This window comes from Natator depressus, chromosome 22 (assembly GCF_965152275.1).
Source record: "Natator depressus isolate rNatDep1 chromosome 22, rNatDep2.hap1, whole genome shotgun sequence".
Classification (NCBI taxonomy): domain Eukaryota; kingdom Metazoa; phylum Chordata; order Testudines; family Cheloniidae; genus Natator; species Natator depressus.
Genome location: NC_134255.1, coordinates 14,269,917 through 14,291,289, shown reverse-complemented (window position 1 = coordinate 14,291,289; position 21,373 = coordinate 14,269,917). Strand labels below are relative to the sequence as shown.

General features: G+C 45.5%; 1 protein-coding gene across 1 annotated transcript in view; it reads left to right on the top strand.

Moving 5' to 3' along the window:
• Positions 1 to 21,373, top strand: part of ALG9 (ALG9 alpha-1,2-mannosyltransferase) — a 50,509-nt gene that overhangs the window by 2,830 nt on the left and 26,306 nt on the right. Inside the window, exons 4-11 of the mRNA XM_074936920.1 lie at positions 672 to 742; positions 2,400 to 2,488; positions 3,680 to 3,815; positions 4,378 to 4,465; positions 5,398 to 5,503; positions 12,729 to 12,851; positions 17,545 to 17,699; positions 20,410 to 20,539. Coding sequence (XP_074793021.1) covers positions 672 to 742; positions 2,400 to 2,488; positions 3,680 to 3,815; positions 4,378 to 4,465; positions 5,398 to 5,503; positions 12,729 to 12,851; positions 17,545 to 17,699; positions 20,410 to 20,539 — 898 coding nt within the window. The remainder of the gene's footprint in view (positions 1 to 671; positions 743 to 2,399; positions 2,489 to 3,679; positions 3,816 to 4,377; positions 4,466 to 5,397; positions 5,504 to 12,728; positions 12,852 to 17,544; positions 17,700 to 20,409; positions 20,540 to 21,373) is intronic.

The following is a 21,373-nucleotide window of genomic DNA, read 5'->3' as shown; positions in this document are numbered from 1 at the left end:
GAAGATATGGAGCTGATTTCATTTGTATGCTCTCTGGAAGTTTCATCCAGTAGTGCTTTTGCAATGGTTTTTAAATCTTTTTTTAATGGTTTCATTTTTAAAATCAAAATATAAATGTCAGCATGCTCCACTTCTCACACAACATATTATAACCTGCAGACATGAGAGAGTTAAAAAGCATTTAAACAAACGTGTTGTTGCTTGGGTACCTATCTGCCACACAAGGGATAGCTCCACCCCTTAATACCGAGGTGCTCTTGTGTGTGTGCATGATAGCTGGATGGATATTTGGGTGGATATTTGGGATAATTTCCCTTTGTAATGTTGCAGTTAAAGCTTCGGTTCTCAAGACTTGAAAGAGGAGAGGGCAGGCTAACCCAGGGTCCAGTTCAGTGGAGTCATTTCTTTTTCACCTTTTTGCCATAAAGGACTTAGTGTCAAAGGGCCAGATCCTGGGCCTTTCAAGTCAGTGGGAACTTTGCCATTGAGCTCAGTGGGTGCGGGATCAGGCAGTGCATTGAGTGGACTTTGGCGCCATCATTTAAAAAGTAGCTTTTGTGGGGTTCTCACCATGGCAGTAGTTATTCCATCTTGAATTAGCCTTTCACATACCAGCAGGCACTTCAATTCCATTTATAAATTCCATTTCTAACTCTGAATGTTTCTCCTAGGTTCTCGTCTTTTATTTCCTGCGATGTCTCTTGGCCTTCTTGAGTTGCATTTGTGAGCTTTACTTTTATAAGTGAGTAGATGACGCTATTGGCTCAGGGAATAGCCCAGTGTGAACAACAAGGATGGTTATGGCCACTGACAATGAGGGCTGAAAAGATATCTCATGTGGATCATAGTGCTTCACATTAAAATCTGTCAAAATACATAGCCAGCAAAGATTCCTAGGGAAACATTGGTTAGAATCCTGCCACTGTGGCCAAATTCTGCTCTGAGGTCCACTGAGTAAGTCTTAACTCTGGCATTTGGCTCAGGCTATGTGCACAGCTCTCCCACTGACATCAGCAGAATTGCCAGAGCTGAGTTATACTTGGTGTGTCGAAGAGGGGAAACAGCGGACTTCATTTTACGTAGGTGATTTCAGCTGGGATGCGCTGGATAGCTTCAAAATTCAGTAGCACCCCCAAGTTCTCTCTCTCCAGGCTCTGTTGATCCCAGATGAGGGTTAACTCCAGTGGAGTTTGCAGATCCATAAAGCACTAGCCTGGACATGCAATTAGCTGGTCCAAGTGGGAAGTCTTTGCCTGCCACTTCTTTTCGAGCCATCGTTGTCCCACTTGGCATCTCCATTGGCAGCAGCCATGAGCATGGCACTGCTCCTGATTCTGGGAAGCAAACTTCAGCCTTTGGTATGTGTTAGGGGGCTTATTCCTTCACCCACTTACTTCAGCAGACAGGAACGATCACTGAACCAGACAAAGATTATACAGACAAACAATAGCAAAGTGGAAACTATAATGACAAAACAATACAGAAGTGACGATTTCACATCCCAGCTATTGATAAGTGAGTTCTTGCCAGACAGGATGCTATCAAACTAAGTTTCCTTTTACATCTTCTAGGCACTTCCCTTTCTCTGGAGGTGATAGGCATTATCAGGACAGGATTGTATTCCTAACAGCCCAATAGCACGTTATTTCAATGTGGCTAGTTTGGAATGTGAGGAGGTGACCAGTCGCTTCCCAGCTTATGGCTGCCTCTGTTGCTTAGCCAATGCTTTAGCCTAAGAACAGGGCCTCAGACTGTCACAGTAAGAGAAGGACCTTACATTGGCAGACAGTGATTTTGATTCTTTCTTTTATACCTCTAACTAGCCAAGTGATAAGAATACACCTAAATTCTTAGAGTATAGGCCTTTACAGACAGGCCTGAATATCTATATCCTAACAGTATGGTGCTGCTGGTGGCCAGCTACTGTGACTGGTAAAACGGAGACCTGGTGTGCTCTGGAGTAGCAGTTACTGGTGTAGCTGCACCAATGCAAACCCTTAGTGCAGAGACTATGTACGCTGGTGAAGCACACGTGGAGACAGAATATTGAACTGAATGGGCCACAGGTCTGACCAAGTCTGGCAATTCCTATCTTCCGATGATTTGCACCAGTGCAACTTACTCTGGTGCAAACTGTCCCTACAGTAGGGGTTTGCACTGGCGTAGCTATGCAGGGGGCTGAAATCCAAGTGTAGATGGGTTCAGAGTATCCATTCTCCCTCCGTCCATTTGTCTCTAGGGGCTGAGGAGTGAGAGCTCTCCAGCACGGGGTTGCCAAGAGCCGCAAGAGCTGCTTTTAGCTCTGCGTGCAGTAGCTATTGATTTGTGCAGTGTTTTTTCTTTTGTACACAGGAGATGTTTCCATGGCGCTATGTCTGATTTTCTCTCTGCTTCTCTAGAGCCGTGTGTAAGAAATTTGGGCTGCATGTGAGCCGGCTGATGCTGGCCTTCTTAGTTCTCGGCGCTGGGATGTTTTGCTCAGCTGCAGGTAAGCTTGCTCAGCAGCCGGTGCAGGGGCGACCCACTCTCAGGAGTGCACGGGTGGGTCAGGAGGGGAAAAGCTCAACTGCAGGGTTTTTAAAGCGTTACCTTAAAATGTTCCCATAAGAACTCAATGCCCAGTGCTTGACATGGATAATCCCTTGCTCTCCTGCTGCAGACGTTTCTAATAAAAAATCTGGCCAAAGAGCAACTGTTGTCCCAGATGTGTACCACTCGCTTCTTTCCTTTATCTTCCTCCCTGGCTGTATTTGTTTCTGCTGCAGTCCCCAGTCTCAGTGTAGTGAGCCATGCCTTTCAAACCCCTTTGCTCTCAGACTGGGTCTTAGTCATTCTGGGACTATTTTCCTTAAGTGTTTTTGACATTTCTGCATGGGCCAGTGGCCCAGTTTTAACCAGGGGGAGAAAAGGTGTCATCTTGCATTAGGCTGGCATTTTCATGTGCCTTAATGTACCCCCACCATTTGAATGGTCTCTGCCAAGCCAGCCACTGCAACCCAGGTTTGTAAAACACCTAGGGTGGGTATTGTGTGCATGTGAAGGGACACTTTGTGCAAAGGTGGCAACTGGAAGTCATTTCAAGCAATGGTTTCTTGCACTTGTGCTGACGTGGCCTCAGAAGGAGGGGAGGTGTGACAGCCAGATGATGTCTGAGATCTCCTATTCTGCATTGCCTTTGTTTACAGTGACTGCTAGAAGGCCCTTTCCATCGCTATTCATGTAGTTCTCATTCGTTCCCTGTTTATTTCCCCATAATCCCACTTGGTTTCTCGAGGACTGTGCCCAGTCCACCCCAATCTCCGTTTGCCCTGTGAGGACACAGATGATAGAGCAAGTGTTATGCGTAATTATACATCTGCAAATGCTGGCCTTCTGGCTGGACTGCCACTGTGGAACGTGGAAGGTTACGAGCAAAGGGACTGTAGTACTTGGAGGAAATATTTCTGGGCTTAATCTTGGCAGAATAGAGGCTCTTAACTGGAGGACTTCCGGTGTGAAATCCTGGCTCCGTTGAAATCAGTGGGAATTTTGCCATTGGCTTCAGTGTGGCCAGGATTTCATTCCCAGTGTTTATAGCAGGCTGTACTCTGCCTGTTACAGAGCCTTAGGTTGACCCTGTGCAGTATTTTACCTATGTGAAAGTTTAGCTGACCTCTTTCTTTCTTTCTTTGCTTTGTAGCCTTCCTCCCCAGCAGTTTCTGTATGTACACCACAGTGGTTGCTATGACTGGCTGGTATATGGATAAGACCTCTATAGCCGTGCTGGGCGTGGCAGCTGGAGCCATCGTGGGTTGGCCCTTCAGTGCAGCTCTTGGGTAAGGAGAGGAAAACTCAGAGGCCCGACTGAGGTTCTGTGCTTTTCAAGGCTGAGTGCTCAGCTGTCTGGCTGGGAGGCTGTGGCATCATTAGGAAAACCCTGCCTCCATGTGGTACATGTTACCCAGAGTCTAGGTGGTATTTGTATAACCCACATGCTCTCAGTGTAGTGCTGGGTTGGTGACTGGGCCACATACAGAGGTTAATGTGCTTGCCACGGACTGGGCTAACGCAGCCGGGGTTTTTAGCTGAGGTAATCAAGGATTGTGCTTTAATATCCAGAGGTCTCAGGTTTGATCCCTGCTGCCAACAGTCCTCTCAAAGGTGTCTTGTTAGATTTCCTGAATTATTCCCCTTGGAAAAAGGAACAGTTTGATGAAGGACTGGCAGGGAGTTGGTTCCTGGCTTGAGACTGAGGGGAGAGAGTTCTCCCCCGCCCCCCACCCCCATTAACTGTCTTCCTGGGCCTGGGGGGAGGAAGGGACAAGGATTCTCAAGGTGAGTCAGGCAGGTGATTACTAGATTGAAGAGGGTCCCTGACGCAGATGTTGTCTTTTCCAGGATACCTATTGCCATTGACTTGCTGATAATAAAGCGGAGGTGGAAGAGCTTCCTGAACTGGTGTCTGGTGGCCCTGATCCTGTTTTTGGTAAGTTGCTGTAATAAAGCACAACGGAGGAGCTGGGCTGGGGTTGTAACAGAGCCAGGGCTCATTTGCAGGGAGAGCCCTTTCAGAGGACTTGCCCAGTGTCTGCTGAGGTTCTTATTACCAAGGATCTCCCTGAGCTCAATATCCTCACCCTCTGCTCCTAAGAATATCTCTGTTCCTGGCTCACTCCCCTCATTCTTACAGGTGATTTCAAAGGCAGAGAAGTTGTGTAGCTTCCATGCAATGATCCCCTTGCTCTGCCTCTCCTGCAGAGGACTGACCTCCCTTTGCTGCTCCCAGAGGGCTTGTAGTCTCTGCTTGTTCTTCCTCCAGTCTCTAGCTGAATCCATCTTAATCAGAACTTGAAAATCAGTCTCTAGTACCTGTACAGAGGGTGCAGAGCAGGGGCATCCTGCCAGGTATGGTACTTGTTACCTGATTCCCAGAGGGATGGAAAAAACACGTATCCCGCTGCCCAAAACAGCACATGCCAATGCTGGCTGCTGCTGCTGAATGCTCTGCCCTAAAGGCTGGTGTGGTTAATGAGATGCTGCTCTAAGCCTTTGCCTTTGATGTTCACTGTCCAGTCTCAGAGGGGCAGGGGACTAGGAACCAAACTCCTCTTTTGCTCTCAGCATCTCCAGTTCATTGCTGCATGATGAACAAAGTATGGTGTAGACTCTAAACCCTTTATGCTCCTGGAAGAAGCTGCAGCACCGAATAGCTGTGCCTGTTTTGTAGGGGCCCTGTCAGTTAGAGCCAGGCATCATATACCTAGCATTCGTGCAGCATGGGGGCTGGGAGGCTGTTTATTCCTTGGCACAAATATGGAAATTTGGCAGTGACACTACACACTGGGCGGCCCCTGATTGATTTTGGAATTTCTGGCCAAAGCTGCGAGTGCTATATGAATTTTAAATGCTTTGTTCCAGGTTCCCCTTGTGATTGTTGACAGCTATTACTATGGGAAGCTGGTAATCACTCCTCTCAACATTGTTTTATACAATGTCTTCACACCTCACGGACCTGATCTTTATGGTGAGTGCATTATAACAAAATATTGGGGTGTGCTGTGAGGGCTCATTTGATGTAGTTAAGCTTTAAAACTGGCACCTTGAATTTCTGTGGGACAAACCTGCACGTTTGTGATCTGGCCTGACTGCAAAGACATGCTTTCGGCTTTTGCTTTTGAGCTCACCAGTGAGGCAGTTCTTGTCTATTGCCACTTGATGTCTCTCTTGAGTCAGGAATACCACCCACCTTTGTATATTTTCTGTTTGTTTTGCTGAATGCTAAGCTAAGTTGCTTTGGATGAGTTTCTAGCTTTGAAGTTCTGGTGCACCACAAACACATCACGGGATGTCTCAGCAGCCTACACTTCACAGCAGAGAACTCTTAGCAGCAAACCTGTTTGAGATCCAATGTGACTACGTCGTATTTCATGTGTGCCTAATTTTGTAAATTTCAGGTTCTCCCCAGGGTACAGTTGTGTGTTCCTCCACATGTTTTATGAGCGTTATTCAAAGTGGGTGGTTGTGCCAAAGTGGTTGTGTGACTCATCCTCTGTCTGAGTAATGTTGGTTACACTCTTAAACCAAAGCAAGAGAGTGCTGTGTGAGTCTGTCAGCTTTAATCCTGTTTGTGGCTGTGCCGGTCTCACCCAGACAGGGTGCGGAGCCCAGCATGTAACTGAGAGCAGAGCCCCGAGCCCTTTCACTTCTCATAGGTTCTTCACAGACTCTTTGGTTCCACACTGTGTCTTGGGGATCTCCTCGCTTCTATGACAGTGCATGACCTCAGCTGTGCTGGCATGCAGCAGAAGAGAGGTTACCAGAAGGGCATTTGCAGGAATCTGGAGAAAGACATAAAGGTTAATTAATTCTGCATGCTGCTGTTTGTTATGACAGTCTTGCTGGAGTTAGGATGGGCTTTGGCTTTGTATGAGTTACTCTTGATCTGTTTCTCTCAGACATGAATGGGGGTGAAAAATTGCTCCTGACAAGTGGCAGACATTGACTCTGAAAGGGGAGCAATAATAATGTTTAGCCTGATATATCTCTTTTTATCTTTAGAGCTCTTCATGGAGCTTATAACAGCTTTTCCCCCCTATTTCCTTTGAGGCTGGTACTATAAGAATCCAGCTCAGAAAGCTGAGGCACAGAATAGGGAAAATGATTTGCCCAAGATCGCAAAGGAAGTCAGTGGCAGAGATGGGACTAGAATTTCGTTCAGGGGGTAAAAATTCAAAATGGATCAAAGCATATTTTTTTCACACCAGGTGCGATTAGGCTGTGGAGCTGATTGACCCAGGAGGTTCTTGAGGCCTATAGCTTAGCACAATTCAAAAAGGGACTGGACATCAAGAACATCCCAAGTTGTCAAAATTAATGATGATAAAAAATTTGGAAGGGTAATAAAACTTTCTGCTTCAGGTTTTAGGCCGGTCTCTATTTGAGACCTATTTGAGGCCTGGGGCAGATTACCCCACACCTGCCTATCAGAGGGGTTCTTACACCTTCCCCTGAAGCATCCGGTGCTAACCACTGTCAGACACAGGATACTGGGCTAGATGGAGGTGGGATTTGATCCAGTCTGGCAATTCCTATGTTCCTCATATGGGGGCTCCTGGCTCCCAGCTGACCTTGTGCTATTAGAAATGAAGGGAGAGCTTTTTGTGGGGGAGTTAAGATCAGTTCAAATGAGGGATCATTAAAGAGGCTGCTTACAGGGCTGCAGTTAAATAGCCTGACTAGAGGAGACTGGGGGGTGTCTGAGGAAGCAGGAAGATCTCCTTGTTGTCCTTCTCAGACAGAGCCCGCTGCACGTCTGATAATGCTTAGGCCAGACTGCAGCAGTGAATAGTTTCTAATGCCATCTTTGCCTCTGGCAACTTCTGACGCATCTCAGGAGTATCACTCAGATAGAAGGGCATTTCTGGGTGGGACAGCACAGTGATTGGTCTCTAGTGGTACAACAGGGCAACTGTTGCCCTTGCCAGGGACCTTGTTCTCTGCAGTAGCGATCTGAAATGTATTGCAGTGACTCCTATGTAATGGAAACTTCAGACACTTTCTCTGATGGGGTTTGGTTTGGCCTGGGCTCATCCCTGACCTTTCTATGCTGGTGTGTGAGCTATTTCTGGTGTCCTCTGGGAACCAATCCGTTCTAACGTATTTGTGCACAGTGATATTCGTATAACATCTTCGTACTAATAAAAGAGCCTCAGTGAAATGTCTGCTGAATGCTGTGTGGCCAGGAGGCTATATGCCATAATGCTATATGTTTAGAAAGCTGTATACTGTTTGTTTGTAAGGAAAAGTCGTACCACCCAGGGGGATGAAAAGGCCAGGCAGGTTCTGTCGGCTTTGGAATGCCGTCCCAGCTTTCATGGAAACGGGATAAAAATCTACTGGGAGCTGATGAAGCACCAGGTTGCACCATCTTTAGTGCCAGGATTAAAGCACTGTTCCTGGCCCATCGACCCCTGCATTCCCTTTACTGATATCACTGGAGTCTGTCATGAGGTGGCTGGGCCTTTAAAGGTATGTCTACACTGGAATTAAACATCCATGGGTGGCCTGTATCAGCTGACTTGGGCTCACAGGGCTTGGGCTGTAAAATTACAGTGTAGACGTTTGGGCCCGGGCTGGAGCCCGGGTTCTGGGAATCTCCCCCCTTGCAGGGTCCCAGGGCTTAGCCTCAAGCCTGAGCCTAGTGTCTATGCTGCAGTTGTATACCCCCACAAACCTGAGCCCCGTGAGCCTGAGTCAGCTGACACAGGTCATGAATTACAGTGTAGACATACCCTATGAGAGGTCTAGGTTCAGTTCTCTCAGACTCTGGTTTCCTCCCAGATCGTGTGATCGCAGGCTACACCCCTTTAGTGCATCGTACCTGAGGGAGAGGCTGTTACGCTCTGGGCGGACACAGATGACAGGGAACATTGACATCACCATTCTACTTGGATTCTCATGCCATATCCATAAACGTGGTATCTGGACATGGTGGTATATCTTTCTTGCTTACAAGCTGAGATCCTGCATGCAAGAAGAGCATTTTTCCCCCTCTTTTCTAGATATTATTTTCCCCCTGATGGAGGCACTCACTGTAGTGAACAGTCCACTGTCAGTTATCAGATTCCTGTGTCCTTGGGGACAGTGGCTCATATGCAGATATCACTGATCCGTATTCTCGAGGCTCTAAAAAGATGAGCAGTTGGAGAAAATCGTTAGAACTAGTAGACGAGCAATAAAGAGAACAATGAGAGTTATTCCTTTGTTACCCTGGCCCAGTGGATTCGTCTGCTGAGCCCGTCCCATTTATGTGATGAGCGTTGGTTGTGACTTGTAATGTGGTTACACTTGGGAAGCATTTGGGGAATTCACTAGAATTGCATCTGTTTGTATAGCACTTAGCACAATGGGATCGTGGTCCATGGCTAGGACTCTTCTGTGCTACGGTAGTACAAATAAATAATAATAATAAGAATCTATTTTATCTGGCTCATTGAGTTTAAAGGTTGTAACAGCCCCTGAAGTAGAACACAAGGCTGAATGTTTTCTGGCTTTGCAATGCTTAGTAATCACTCTTGTGGGTTCTTATATGCAGCCTGCTACATCAGTGGTCCCTACTGTAAATACTGCACTGCTCTGTTTCCACCACTTGCAGCTGCTTTTCTCTCTTAATCCACCACTGCTAAACTGGACGTGGCACAATGAGTCCATATGATTTGCATGGTTTATTCTTCTGTTTCTGCTTGAATGACTTGGGAGATCCCTTCCAGTCCTTTGTCTTACGAATGTCACGCTGGGGAAGCTTATTCCCACTGCTCTGTGGAAGGATAGTCCCCCCCCATCCCCGAAGAACTCCAACAGTGGCAGGATTTCTCCTTGTGCGTGGTGTTCTTTTCATTGCTGTCGTGTCTCAAGTCACTTTGTGAATGACAGAAATAAAGGCATTTTGCACTGGGAGGCAGAGAGACTGAACGTGTCTGAACGCTTGAGTCAACACAGCGACCATGCCTCAAGCTTGTGTTTTCTACATAAAACCTTGCATCAGTGGGTCACTTAACTAGCCCATATGACGCATTATTCCTGCCTGATTTGGCTTTTTTTCTTCTGAGCCACAGCAGTAAATGTGCCTTTGGACAAGGAGAAAAGGCTCCAGCTCTTAGTCCTTAAGAGGCAGTTCAGTCACGCTGCAGCAAACTTTGGGAAAGGGCCTCTGCATCAAAGCACTGCTCCAGGCCATTTGTCTTCTGCGTTGTCATTGGAGGCTGTCATGTGGTGGCTGTGCCTTTCTAAGAGGAGTCTAGTCCCAGCTCTCATCTGACCCTGGTTTTCCCCCAGATCCTGTGACTGTGGTCTAAAGCAAGGCCTTGTGGTAAGGGAAAAACAGGATGTAATAGGCAGGTCCTGTCCTCCCCAGGTATGGGGAGAGACCTGAGTAGAACAAGGCATCTCTCCATTGGAAATAGCTACAGGTGGCTGTTAGGTTTTTTTCAGGCAATGGCCCGTGAAAGGCTGACAACTGCCTGAACCCCTGTGACCTAGAAGAAGAACTCTTGAGTATGAGGGATAACATTGCCCTGACCCTGGCCGGTGGGCTGTGGACACCTAAAAGACAGTTCATAGGTTTTGGTACAGATGGATAAATTAAGCCAGCGGGGAAGGCATGGACAGGTGGACTGGGTTTCCTGGGAGATAGTGGGTGTGCTAAAGTGGGTTATTAAAGCAGATCCCAGGAGGGGAGACTGCTGCAATGTTGGCCACTGATATGCCAGGTCACTGAAGAGGCACACAAGCCCTTTGCAGCGAAAAGGTGTGTTTCGAGAGGGGATTTCCTTCCACCTTGCTTGCCCATGCCCCTGATGCTCCATCCAACACTGAATTGGCCCTGAGTTTGGTATGTCACAACTCCTTCCCCATCAGCATTCCGACTGCAGTACAGAATCCAGTAGCTGCTGGGCTGGGAAGAAACCGAACCCTTGTTTACATAGAGAGTTCTCCCACAGGGAGTCCATTCACGACTCTGAGTATACTGAGTGTTTCTTCTTCCCACGTTTTCTAAATTTGGGTGTTCCCCTTTGAAATCTGAGAGTTTCCCTTTAAGTTTCCCTCTCACAAGGTGTAATCATTTCAGTTAATAATTAATACCTAGCTCCTATATATGTTTTCATCAGTAGATCGCGCTTTACAAAGAAAGTAAGTTGTTATCCCCATTTTACCTGTGGAGAAACTGAGGCACATTGCAATGTGTCACCTGAATGTTAACTAACAGGCTTCAGCTATATCCACAGTTCAGAGCAGTAGGATATAAACAACACAGCTTAAGTCTTGTTCTTGTACTGAGATTGGAAGCTGTTTGGAGCAGGGATTGTGTTTTTGTTCTGTCTCTGTACAGTGCCTAGCACAATGAGATCCTGGTCTTATGACTAGGGCTCCTAGGAGCTACAGTAATACAAATAATATTGTTTACATTTAATTCCCCTCCATGTTATAGGCTTTTCTCTTATGTACATAGTTCTCAAATGTCCTGGATTTCCAAGGCGGGCACTGATTATAGTCTCAAAGTTACCTACATTCTGCACACATTTGGTGTCCCTTTCACTTGGGTTATTCAAAATTATAGACATCAGAAATAAAGAATCATAAAACAGAGGTCATGGAAAGGGTTATTGACACTGGAGGAACACATCCCACAGCGATTGCAAATTTGCTGCATGGATAATTATTGTGCACTCATCCTTTTGGGTCTTCATCACATTCTGTGTCCCATGTTTGGGCTTTGGCAGCAGGCTGAGAATTATACTCACCTGAGACTTTGAAGGTGGTGATGTGGGTGGGTGGGGACTGAAGTTGAATTTCTGATGATCTCTCTCATTTTAAAAAAGAAAAAACACTACAATACATTAAGTTGTACAAGCTGCAGAGGTGTCAGGTTTTCCTTGCTGCTTTTCCGTTGTCTGATTAATTTCAACACAGACCCTTTTTAAGTGGCTCTGATTGCAGGAAATTGCCACCGCCTGTGACACATGTCACAACAGTGCATTGATTAAAGCCCCCGCATGTCATTTACTGATTGATTGTGCTAATCATACCAAGAAGGTGGCAAACGTGCAGAGAGGAGCTGGCATTCCCCACTGTTCAGGATTTTAAGCATCTTGAATTAAGAGTACAAACAAATGAGAAGTCGGACTGGAATTTTTGTCAGTTTGCATCCTTCGAAGCTTGCAGCCAACCATGTGTCATGGCAGTAGGAGGGGTTGAACTGTTTACTGAACAGATGTTTGTGTCCTATTCTTAAAGCTAAACTGTAGGAAAAACAAATTGACACAGGGAAACTTTAGAGACTGAAGATGTATGTAACTAGCAGGTAGATGAATTTTACAGCAGGTGTCCCGGGTGGATAAAGTGTGAATGCAAGCTCTTTTCTCTTGTTTGTTTGTAAGAAGTTTTATAGCTCCGGCAGCCTGTGAGACAGCATCGCTCCAGACAGTAACAGTATCTTAACATCCAGGGCTTCTGTAGCTGCCTCTCGCTTGAGAAGCTTCTCTGCTGCAGTGGGTGCTGGTTTGGAGAAGCAGAATCTCTTGACGTCAGTTCTAGATGCCACTTTCTCATCGCATAGGCTTTCAGAGTGGGATGGTGGCTGTCCTGTATCGTTGCAGCGGTTCCGTGCCTTTGCAGTTTGAGAGGCGCCCATTCTTTTGGGGCTGATAGTTAATGTCCCATGGATTCATGAACAGCAGGCAGTGGGTATAACATTGAGGATTAACCGTTAATAAGAGGAAAGGAAGAGACAATATGTTGTGTGTGTGTGTGTTTTTGGTTAATCCCCAAAGGCAAAAACAATGAAGTTACTTGCATGGAGATAGCGATGTAATACTTGGCACTCTAGCACCTTCAAATCACTATTGACTAATCCTCCTGGCATCGTATGCCCATTTTATAGCTGTGGAAAGAAAAGTGGAAGTGACTTAGAAAGTCACACAGTAAATCAGTGGCAAAGCCAGGATGAGAATCCAGGAGCTGCTCAAATTGGATTCATGCTCATTCCCTAGACCACACTGCTTCTCCTACTGTAAGATGCTCCTCACTCCGTTCTTGGGTTTCAGCTCCATGGGGTATAGAGAGAATCAATGTCTGAAGCTGCTGATCACTAATCATGGTTGGGCAGAGAGAGAATGGGGCTGCCATAACATCCAGTCCTTTTAGGCACTCATGCTAATTATCTTTTGTTTCTCTCCCCTCCTCCCCCACAGGTACCGAGCCCTGGTCCTTTTATTTTATTAATGGTTTCCTGAACTTCAACGTGGCTTTTGCCTTGGCCCTGCTCGCCCTGCCGCTGACCTCCCTCATGGAGTGTCTGCTACAGAAATTTCACGGTGAGTGCGGCAGTCTTTGAGAGCTGAGCTCCAACAGCCCATGTCTCCCAGATCCTTGAAAATAGGAGCGAGCTTATTTGCTGTATATGCAGCTTTTCTTTCTTGGAAGCAAAATCAGGGTCAGGGAATGCCTTACACAGCCTGGTTCCAGGAGCTCATTATTTGCACTGCGCTGTTTACCCTACAATGAGTGCAGGCTGGGGACAGAGGCAGAAAATTACACCTGAACTCACAGTAGCATCTGGCCAGGGATGGAACACTGTTGTGACTCTTTAAGGACGATCCTTTCATTCCCCGTGCCTCCCTCTCCTCTGAAGGGCATTGTGCTGTCAAGGCTGAAGTACGCCGAGTAAGTATGACAAATTGTACAGCCGCACGCTCTTCAGCCACAGATGCAAATGCTATAGAAATAACCCTGACAGAAATTTAGGGGAAAAAAAATACTCGTAGTTATCTCCATCTTATCTTCGATTGGAAGTGTCAGCCCTCAGTTCTCTACACTTTTCTACTGTTGTTTTAAATGTGACTGCCAAGACATTTCAGAAGAGAGCTTTGAGAGAACAGAGTTGGGGTTTTTTTTGGATCTAGTTTGAATTTTTCGGGTTATTTCTTCATAAACCATTCTAACCCCTACGAGCCGCCCATTTCCCTTGATGCTGCCCGTATAGAGCATGATCTTGCAAGAAGTTGAGTAGGGAGCACTTGTGTGAATTGTTGAAGGCACTCTGCACCTTGCAGGATTGAACCCACGTAGGGCAGATTTGTGAAAGGCTTCTTCCTAAATTAGGAAGTCTCTTGCACTTTAATGTACCATTCACAGCTGTGCCATTGAAATGATAGTTAGTTAGTTTTTTCCTTGAAATAATTGAATATTTACCTTCATAAGGGAACAAATGAAGTTTAAATTCTCAGTCCTATTACATATCTCTGCTCTAAGGGCTAGTAGCAGTGGACATACAGTTTTATTGTAGCCCAAAATATGGCATGTCAAGTGGTGGTGCTGCTGCAGCTACAAAATTATACAATTAAATCCCATTTTGGTAGATTTTAGCTTCATAGATGTTCAGGCCAGAAGGGACCATTATGATAGTCTAGTCGGACGTCTGACTTTCAAAGTGATCACTTAGTCCTTCATAAATTACACTGTGAAAAAGCAAAACATTGTCCAGTTCATATTGGGTTTCTCTTAATTCAAAGGATGTCAGTTTAACTCATGCAGTTTGGCAGGATGCTCTTCTAAAATACCAGGGTGGCGGGGGAGTGGAAGAATCAAAAACCCAGTGGTTGCGTCTTCCCCTGGCTGCTGCTAACACATTTTCCCCAAGGATGGACACATGCTGAATTTTGGGGGCAGATAGCAGCATCATGATCAGCATCTCCTGTTAAGATTCTGATTATGTATGAAGAAAAGGAGTACTTGTGGCACCTTAGAGACTTAACAAGTTTATTTGAGCATAAGCTTTCGTGAGCTACAGCTCACTTCATCGGATGCATGCAGTGGAAAATACAGTGGGGAGATTTTATATACACAGAGAACATGAAACAATGGGTGTTACCATACACACTGTAACAAGAGTGATAGGGTAAGGTGAGCTATTACCAGCAAGGGGGAGGGGAGGACCTTTTGTAGTGTTAATCAAGGTGGGCCATTTCCAGCAGTTGACAAGAACGTGTGAGGAACAGTAGGGGCGGGGAAATAAACCTGGGGAAATAGATTTACTTTGTGTAATGACACATCCACTCCCAGTCTTTATTCAAGCCTAAGTTAATTATATCCAGTTTGCAAATTAATTCCAATTCAGCAGTCTCTCCTTGGAGTCTTTTTTTTGTTGAAGAATTGCAACTTTTAGGTCTGTAATCGAGTGACCAAAGAAATTGAAGTGTTCTCCAACTGGTTTTTGAATATTATAATTCTTGACGTCTGATTTGTGTCCATTTATTCTTTTACATAGAGACTGTCCAGTTTGACCCATGTACATGGCAGAGGGGCATTGCTGGCACATGATGGCATGTATCACACTGGTAGATGTGCAGGTGAACGAGCCTCTGATAGTGTGGCTGATGTGATTAGGCCCTATGATGGTGTCCCCTGAATAGATACGTGGACACATTTGGCAACGGGCTTTGTTGCAAGGATAGGTTCCTGGGTTAGTGTTTTTGTTGTGTGGTGTGTGGTTGCTGGTGAGTATTTGCTTCAGATTGGGGGGCCGTCTGTAAGCGAGGACTGGCCTTTCTCCCAGGATCTGTGAGAGTGATGGGTCGTCCTTCAGGATAGGTTGTAGATCCTTGATGATGCGTTGGAGAGGTTTTAATTGGGGGCTGAAGGTGATGGCTAGTGGCATTCTGTTATTTTCTTTGTTGGGCTTGTCCTGTAGTAGGTAACTTCTGGGTACTCTTCTGGCTCTGTCAATCTGTTTCTTCACTTCAGCAGGTGGGTATTATAGTTGTAAGAATGCTTGATAGAGATCTTGTAGGTGTTTGCCTCTGTCTGAGGGGTTGGAGCAAATGCGGTTGTATCGTAGAGCTTATGTTCAAATAAATTTGTTAGTCTCTAAGGTGCCACAAGTACTCCTTTTCTTTTTGCGGATACAGACTAACAAGGCTGCTACTCTGAAACCTGTGATTATGTATGGAATTCTGTTAAGAAACAGGTTTCAGAGTAACAGCCGTGTTAGTCTGTATTCGCAAAAAGAAAAGGAGGACTTGTGGCACCTTAGAGACTAACCAATTTATTTGAGCATGAGCTTTCGTGAGCTACGGCTCACTTCATCGGATGCATACTGTGGAAATTGCAGAAGACATTATATACACAGACACCATAGAATCATAGAATATCAGGGTTGGAAGGGACCTCAGGAGGTCATCTAGTCCAACCCCCTGCTTAAAGCAGGACCAATCCCCAATTTTTGCCCCAGATCCCTAAATGGCCCCCTCAAGGATTGAACTCACAACCCTGGGTTTAGCAGGCCAATGCTCAAACCACTGAGCTATCCCTCCATGAAACAATACCTCCTCCCACCCCACTCTCCTGCTGGTAATAGCTTATCTAAAGTGATCATCAAGTTGGGCCTTCTCACCCTCCGCCCCCCCACAGACAAACTCACTCTCTTGCTGGTAATAGCCCATCCAAAGTGACCACTGTCTTCACAATGTGTATGATAATCAAGGTGGGCCATTTCCTGCAGAAATCCAGGTTCTCTCACCCCCTCACCCCCCTCCAAAAACCACACACACAAACTCACTCTCCTGCTGGTAATAGCCTATCCAAAGTGACCACTCTCCTTACAACCTGCATGAAAATCAAAGTGGGCCATTTCCAGCACAAATCCAGGTTTTCTCACTCCCCCACCCCCATACACACACAAACTCACTCTCCTGCTGGTAATAGCTCATCCGAAGTGACCACTCCCCCTACAATGTGCATGATAATTTGTGTGTGTGGTTTTTGGAGGGGGGTGAGGGGGTGAGAGAACCTGGATTTCTGCAGGAAATGGCCCACCTTGATTATCATACACATTGTGAAGACAGTGGTCACTTTGGATGGGCTATTACCAGCAAGAGAGTGAGTTTGTCTGTGGGGGGGCGGAGGGTGAGAAGGCCCAACTTGATGATCACTTTAGATAAGCTATTACCAGCAGGAGAGTGGGGTGGGGAGGAGGTATTGTTTCATGGTGTCTGTGTATATAATGTCTTCTGCAATTTCCACAGTATGCATCCGATGAAGTGAGCCGTAGCTCATGAAAGCTCATGCTCAAATAAATTGGTTAGTCTCTAAGGTGCCACAAGTCCTCCTTTTCTTTTTGTTAAGAAACAGCATTTTAATATATCTTCCTGAAAGCGTACACTAGAGGGTGCTGCTTGTGTCTGTTCCTTGAATGTGGCTGACATACTGTCAGAAACCAGTAAAAGCTCAGTTAGAAATCCTATAAATGCAGGTTTCCTGCTGCTCACCTAACACTTGTGTACCTAACAGCAGGAGCCATTCTTCTGGGTGCTTTCTTCTTATTGTTTGTGAAATGCCTCTGTGCTTATTTGTTTAACACTGCAGCTTTTGGAAGGGTAGGGGGACAGGATTTAAAGTTGCATTGAGCAACCTTGTCAGACAGACTAAAATTCAGGGTAATTATTGTTATTTTTGAATGAATTTTTTCCTGCTTTACACACACAAAAAAAAGTTACTTGAGAGATCTTACATGCATTGTTTTTTGTAATGAAGCAACAAGGGTTTTGGAAATGCCAGTACCTAAACAACCACTTCAGTTATTAGGAATATAAGCTTCACTGGACTCTATCTCCGATCCCTGGATGCGCTAGTATAGTACAACGAAGCAAATAGCAGGAATTTTTGATTTCCTGCTCAGAAGCTTCAGGTCATGATGGATTTAGTCTCTTCTTCCTGGGATTGGTTATAGGCTCATTATCCAGATCCTGCTTCTCCTTCTTTTGGGTTCTGGTTTCCCTGCATTCTGGGACCTTTAGGCATCTGAAGCCTACAGAAATCCACTAAGCAAGCTTTCACTCCTGACTGATTTCTTGCTGTTTTGGCTGTGATATGGAGAGTGGAAGTGCTGCTTGGGATTGAATAGTGAAACATTCCATTTGAAAGAGAGAGAGAATGAAAACTAAGGGAAAGCCCTTGTCTTTATTTTACTAGTCTCATGAGCCTTGATTGACTGATTTATGCTTCTTTCAGTCCAGAATCTGGGTCGCCCATATTGGCTTACGCTGGCTCCTATGTACATCTGGATCCTGATTTTCTTCAGTCAACCCCACAAAGAGGAGAGGTTTCTGTTTCCCATATATCCTCTTATCTGTCTCTGTGGAGCTGTGGCTCTCTCTGCCCTACAGGTGGGTTTCAGTGGGAAGTACTGTGTGTTATAACCTGGTACCTAAAGGGGGTTTAATTACCAGTTTACTTCTATATCATTGCTCCCGAAGGCTTGGGAACATCTGCAGAACATCTGCTGCTGCAACGTAATCTGCAGTAATCTGCATAGTTCTACAGTGCACATAGTGTAACTCCAAGAGCATGATGTGCAGTCAGCTGTTTCTGATTGTTAGCTAGTGGGGTTTGAGTTTTCAGAATGTGGCACATAGATTGATCATAAGGCCCTGGGATTGAAAAAACACAACCATTCTGAAGTTAAAATGTGTACGTGTTTGCTGCTTTTACTAAGTAGTTTGCTAAACATAATCCTCCAGTTCTGGTTGATGGAGAACTTGTGCAGAATCATTTGATCCCCATCAAGCAGTGATGCAGGAGCAAAATTGGGGAGATTTCCCTCCCCAAATGGCATAAATGTATGAATAGAATGTGCTAATGATGTAAAAATCTTGGATTAGCCTGAACAGTAGGCTAAGGATGTTGAGTGTTACCACCAAATATTAATATGCATGACATTTCTTGGGTGTTCTGCTTTAGCACTGAAACAGCTCAACTGCCCTTCATTAGAAATTCTCTCACATGGTGTGAGAACAACCTTGGCCCAATCTGGAATAGTCACTGGCCCAAATGTTCTGAAAGATTCATTATTTGATGCAATCTCAGACAAGCATCCAATGTGATTGCATTAGAAAGCCATGAAATTTGACCTTTGTGGCTGGGCTATTCAGAAGTCCTTGTTGAACTCCAAGATTTTCACCATTCCCTTATTTAAAAGGAAAGTGGTATTGTTTAGGCATTAGGAAACTGCTATTTTTAAAGAGCTAAATAAGTGTTTTTAATAAAATGTAGATTAAAACACTTTGTAGAGTAAAGTGTTCCAGATCAGTAGAAGCTTTCACAGAGCTGAAATTATTCGTTTCTTACCCATGAAAAATACATATGAATGAACATAAGAACAGCCATACTGGGTCAGACCAAAGGTCCATCTAGCCCAGTATCCTGTCTTCTGACAGTGGCCAATGCCGGGTGCCCCAGAGAGAATGAACAGAACAGGTAATCATCAAGTGAACCATCCTCTATCGCCCATTCCCAGCTTCTGGCAAACAGAGGCTAGGGACACCATCCCTGCCCATCCTGGCTAATAGCCATTGATGGACCTATCCTCCATGAATTTATCTAGTCCTTTTTTGCAGTCACTCGTCTCTATAGTAGACTCTTCCAGCTGCTCCCCTTGGCTCTGCCATTATCTCCTATCCTGGGTATACAATACCTCTTGCTGTTTCAGGCCCAGGCCCCACTCCCAGTACTGCCAACACCCTTGAAACCAGGTCTCCAGCACCTTCGGCTATTGCGGTGCTGGCCTCTTACCCAGCGCTGCCAATTCCCTGTAACCCCGACTTGTAGTATCCCTTGCTATTGCAGTCCCTGGCCCCTTATCCAGCCCTGCCAATGTCCCACAATCCTGACCTGCAGCACTCCCTGCTATTGCCACACGCAAGCTCTGCTAATGTGCAATTCTTGAGCTGCCTGCTCCCAGGATCAAGCCATGTAATACTAGCAGTTCTTTAGCAGTCCTCAGCCAGGGCTATGTGCAGTAAGAAGGCCCCTGAGAACGCAGTGGTTTGGGACACCTGCCAAACATGGCTGCCGGATACTCTGGTGTGTATCTCTGTTCTGCATATTTTAACACCACTTGATTTACTTCCAGTATGTAGGAGCCATCTGAGAATTTAAACTGCTTCCCTGCTAACCATACAAGCTTGACCATGAAATAACAATCCCACGGCTGCTATGAGACGAAAGCAAATGATGCAAGAGGAATAGAGACCGTTTTAGGACAGGAAGTGAATAATCCCTCCTGTGGGGGAGGGACAGAACCTGAGTGTGTTACACACTGTTTCTTTTGGGCCTGCCCCAAAAAACCTGTCAGGTCATCTATAGAAGGATCAAAAAAGAAAAGAAAAAGCAGGCAGGACTGTATTTAAACACTGCTGCAAATGCGCTGGTCCCGCACATCCTTGCACCTTATTTCAGGCTATGGCTTGGTGTTCAGGCGGGTGCCCAAGTATTGTGTGACAGCAACCTGGAAATGGAACTTCTTTAAAGAGGGAGCCCGTCCAGATGGAGAAAGGAGAGACCCCGGGTCTAGGAGAAGGCCTGGCGAGAGGCATCCACAGAGAGCAGTCGTAGAAATCTCAGCCGGGACAGGTTTTGGGGAATTGCCAGGCAGGAGGCCTGGTTTGGAGAGGGCTGTGATGCCCGGTAAGGAAGAACTCCTGGGAAAGAGGGTTGGAAAGTGTTTGTGATGAGTTCAGTTGAACAGTTCTTTAAATAAACCAAATTCCCAAGAAGGGGATGTGGTTGAACCAAGTGAACCTCTACGCATTTTTTTTTTTTGAGGAGCCAAGTTGGGGAAACTGAGGCCGCAGACACATGCACTGACTGTGGAAGCTGCGTCTGTTACAGAGGATTTTTTAGGAAATGGGCTTCTAAAAAAATTAGTTTCCAAAGAATTCAAGTTGAGTGTCCCTTTAACTTCACCACATCTTGCATTCTGTTTGGAACCCCTTGCTCTCCCCATTGCAGGTGGCGCTCTCCCCAGGGGTATTGGGCTGGATCTCTGTTCAGCGGCATCATAGGTTTAATGCTGTTAATATCTTTTTGTCCCTTCAGAAATGTTACCACTTCGCATTCCAGCGTTACCGCCTGGAGCACTACACAGTCTCCTCCAACTGGCTGGCTCTGGGGACAGTTTTTCTCTTTGGGTTCCTGTCGCTCTCACGCTCTGTGGCTTTATTCAAAGGTTGGTGTTTTGGGATGGTCCTGTTCTTGAACCCAGACAGTTGCAAGACAGTCCAGAGGGGACTTCCCGTAGAGACACAAACCCTGATTCTGCAAAGACTTAGGGCTTGTTCTGCGCATAAAAGTTGTCCTACTTTAACCATACAATACAGTAATAGGTGCAAAAACCCTCCACCTCAGGGGATAAGATGTACCAGTATAAGGCACCTTTATTTCAGTGTAACTGTTTCCTCACTAGGGCTTGTACGGGTAAAAAAGAATCACACCCTAACCAACATAGTTATACCAGTATCATATCTGTGTGTAGACCAGTGCTTACACACGTACTTATCCTTACACGTGTGGGGCCATACTCAGCAGAGCACTTCAGCATGTAAAGCTTGTACTTAAGTATGTGATTAAATGCTTTCCTGAATGGAGATGGATTTATGCATGTGCTTAATGTTAAGTATGCGTGTTTGTGCTCTCTGGCATGGGGCCAGGAGTGGTCCCATTAACTTCAATGGAGCTTCTCACCTAAATAAAGTAAAACTTGGGCATATATATTTGCAGGATTGAAGCCAATATACAGTAGTGACAGGAGAGTGGTAATAAAAGTGCCATGTTATAGCAAGGTACTGAAATGGGATTTGGATCCTAACTACATTTAAGTGTAGATTATTTTATTTATTTATGAAGCTATCCATTAAGAAGGCCCTGAAAGCACTTGAGGTTTTGTATGAATATTTATCTATAGTGTTATTTTTATATTTATTTATTTTACTACATGCCCATCCTTTGCTCTGGGTGGACATGCAATATTTCAGTTACAGTCATCTGGCAATCACTCTGTGTT